This window comes from Montipora capricornis, chromosome 6, assembly GCF_036669925.1.
Source record: "Montipora capricornis isolate CH-2021 chromosome 6, ASM3666992v2, whole genome shotgun sequence".
NCBI lineage: Eukaryota > Metazoa > Cnidaria > Anthozoa > Scleractinia > Acroporidae > Montipora > Montipora capricornis.
This window is the reverse complement of record NC_090888.1, coordinates 22,315,527-22,318,026: the sequence shown is the minus strand read 5'-3', so window position 1 is coordinate 22,318,026 and position 2,500 is coordinate 22,315,527. Positions and strand designations below refer to the sequence as shown.

At 42.4% G+C, this 2,500-nt stretch overlaps 1 protein-coding gene across 1 annotated transcript; it reads left to right on the top strand.

Annotated features, from left to right (window-relative positions):
- Positions 1 to 2,016: 2,016 nt before the first annotated feature.
- On the top strand, positions 2,017 to 2,400 carry LOC138053438 (uncharacterized). Its single transcript, XM_068900076.1, has one exon. It carries the CDS (start codon positions 2,017 to 2,019, stop codon positions 2,398 to 2,400), a length of 384 nt encoding a protein of 127 aa, XP_068756177.1.
- Positions 2,401 to 2,500: the final 100 nt, after the last annotated feature.

Sequence of the window (2,500 nt, the reverse complement as noted above, 5' to 3'; positions counted from 1 at the left end):
CTTTGTTTATTTTTATTGCCACCATGTCCGAAATCTTAAATTTCGGTTGTTTTTGTGCTTGCTTTCTTGTTTGCTGGTGATAGCCTTCTGCTGTTCGTGCAATGGACATAAACTTACGAACAACTTTACAAGTTGAACGCTTACTTCTGAATAGTTGTCATTCTCCCATTTACTTGTGATTTGACGTCCTCTATGTGCTGTTCTTTGGTGTGCTAAGACTAAGAGTGTCGTAGAGTTTACTCTTTGGGATAACACTTTTTCTGTCAGGTGTTTGCAGTTTTTGGAGCAACTTCAGAATACCCCGCCACAGCTAACCACTATTTTTTCCCCTATGTGGCATCTTTTGAAGAACGAGACTTAATACAATAGAGCTTATTCTTATTCAATGAAATGCAAATAAGTGGCAGGGTGTTCTGAAGTTTAGCCCAGTTTTCCTTGGTGGTATGTCCATTTCTTTCTTTGCAATGTTTTAAGCTGTGACTGAGAATAAATTGAAGTTTGGACCGAGAGTGGCCTGGGATGAATAATAAAATATTTGGACAGAGAGTGGCCTGGGGTGAATATTAAAATATTTAATTATAAATTATCATGGTAAGTTTGCATGATCTGCTTGTGTGGTCAAGTGGATAAGAGAGTGGACAGAACAGATCCAGAGGTAGAGAGTTTAAGTTCAAGTTCGGGTGAGTAAAAAAGAAAGTCTTGAGTATACTGTGTAAAGTCTGTCATAGAGGGAGTGGGCATAAGGGTATGCAAGGAGGGGGACACCTGCAAAATAAGGGGGGATAGAACTGTGAAAGAAAGGGGGGTTGGATAGAGGTGATGGGGAAGATGAGGGAGGGGTAGGAAAGTAGAAGAAAAGAAAGAAATAACAAGACCTTTTTTAGACCCCCTAAAAACCACGCCCCTGTTTTTTAACTACACCCCCAAAAAAGGAAAATATCTTTTTTAGACAGTTGATAAAAATAAACCAGTACAATTAAAATTGTACCAGTTCAATATATTTTGTACCAGTTCAATATATTCTGTACCAGTTCAAAAAAAATTGTACCAAAGGAACAAATTGTACTACAACAGCCACACTTAAGAAGAATTGCTGACAATCTTATGCCGTATAAGGAAAAAATAGATGTCGCCTTGCTCCTCGGTATTGACTGTGCACGTGCGATTAAACCAAGAGAAATAATCCCAGGAAATGACAATGACCCTTACGCAAAATGAACTGCTCTCGGTTGGGGAGTTGTTGGCATGGTTGCACTGGATACTTGTGAAGGTGAAGAAAGTGTGGGTGTTAACCGTGTTGCTGCGTACGAAGTTCCATTCAGCCCAAAGAAGATATGCCACTTTGTTCTTAAGAGGCACGCCAAGGAGGTGCTTAATCCAGCGCAAGTAAACCGAATGTTTGAGCTTGACTTTAGCGAAACGAAGATGGAGGACTATCCCCTCTCATATGAAGACAGAAGTTTCATGTCCAAGGTCTCAAAGGGGATCCACCAAAGATTTGATGGCCATTAAGAAATGCCCTTGCCACTTAAACAAGAATCAATAACATTTCCTGACAACAAGGCAATTGCCTTGATCCGCCTCAGCAAGTTGAAGAGAAGGCTTAAGACCGACAACAAGTACAGAAAGGACTACCTGTCTTTCATGAGTGATCTCATTTCCCGTGGCTATGCTGAGAAGGTTCCTGCAGAAGAAAGAGCAATAAAGAATGGCCAAGTGTGGTATATCCCCCACCACGGGGTATATCACCCTAAAAAACCGGGAAAGATTAGAGTGGTCTTTGACTGCAGTGTGGAGTTTGCTGGTGAATCTCTTAACCGACACCTCCTTCAAGGTCCTGACCAAACCAATAACTTGATTGGCGCACTCTGCTGATTTTGCCAGGAACCAATAGCACTCATATGCGACATAGAGGGCATGTTTCAACAGGTCCATGTAAATCCGGAACACCGCAACTTTCTTCGCTTCGTCTGGTGGGAGAATGGCAGAATTGACACTGAACCGAGAGAATACAGGATGACGGTTCACCTATTTGGTGCCACCTCCTCTCCAGGGTGCGCCAATTATGCTTTAAAGAAGGCTGCAAGCGACTATAAAGGTCAGTGTGGAAGGGAGGCCGGTGACTTTGTGAAAAAAAATTTCTACGTCAATGATGGATTAAAGTCAGTAGCAACTCCTGAAGCAGCCATCACTTTGGTGAAAGATACAAAGAAGTTGTGTGAGAAGGGTGGCTTCAATCTTCATAAGTTCATATGCAATCACAAGTCTGTAATAGACGCCATCCCAAATGAAGATCGTTCGAAGGATCTCCAAAACCTGGATATTACGAAGGATACTCTACCAATCGAACGGGCTCTTGGTGTCCAGTGGTGTGTCGAGTCAAGACACTGTCCAGTTTAGAGTTCAACTTAAGGACCAACCCCTGACCAGAAGAGGAATCCTACCGACTGTTAGTTCTGTGTTCGACCCTCTCGGTATGCTTGCCCCCCTCATCTTGGTT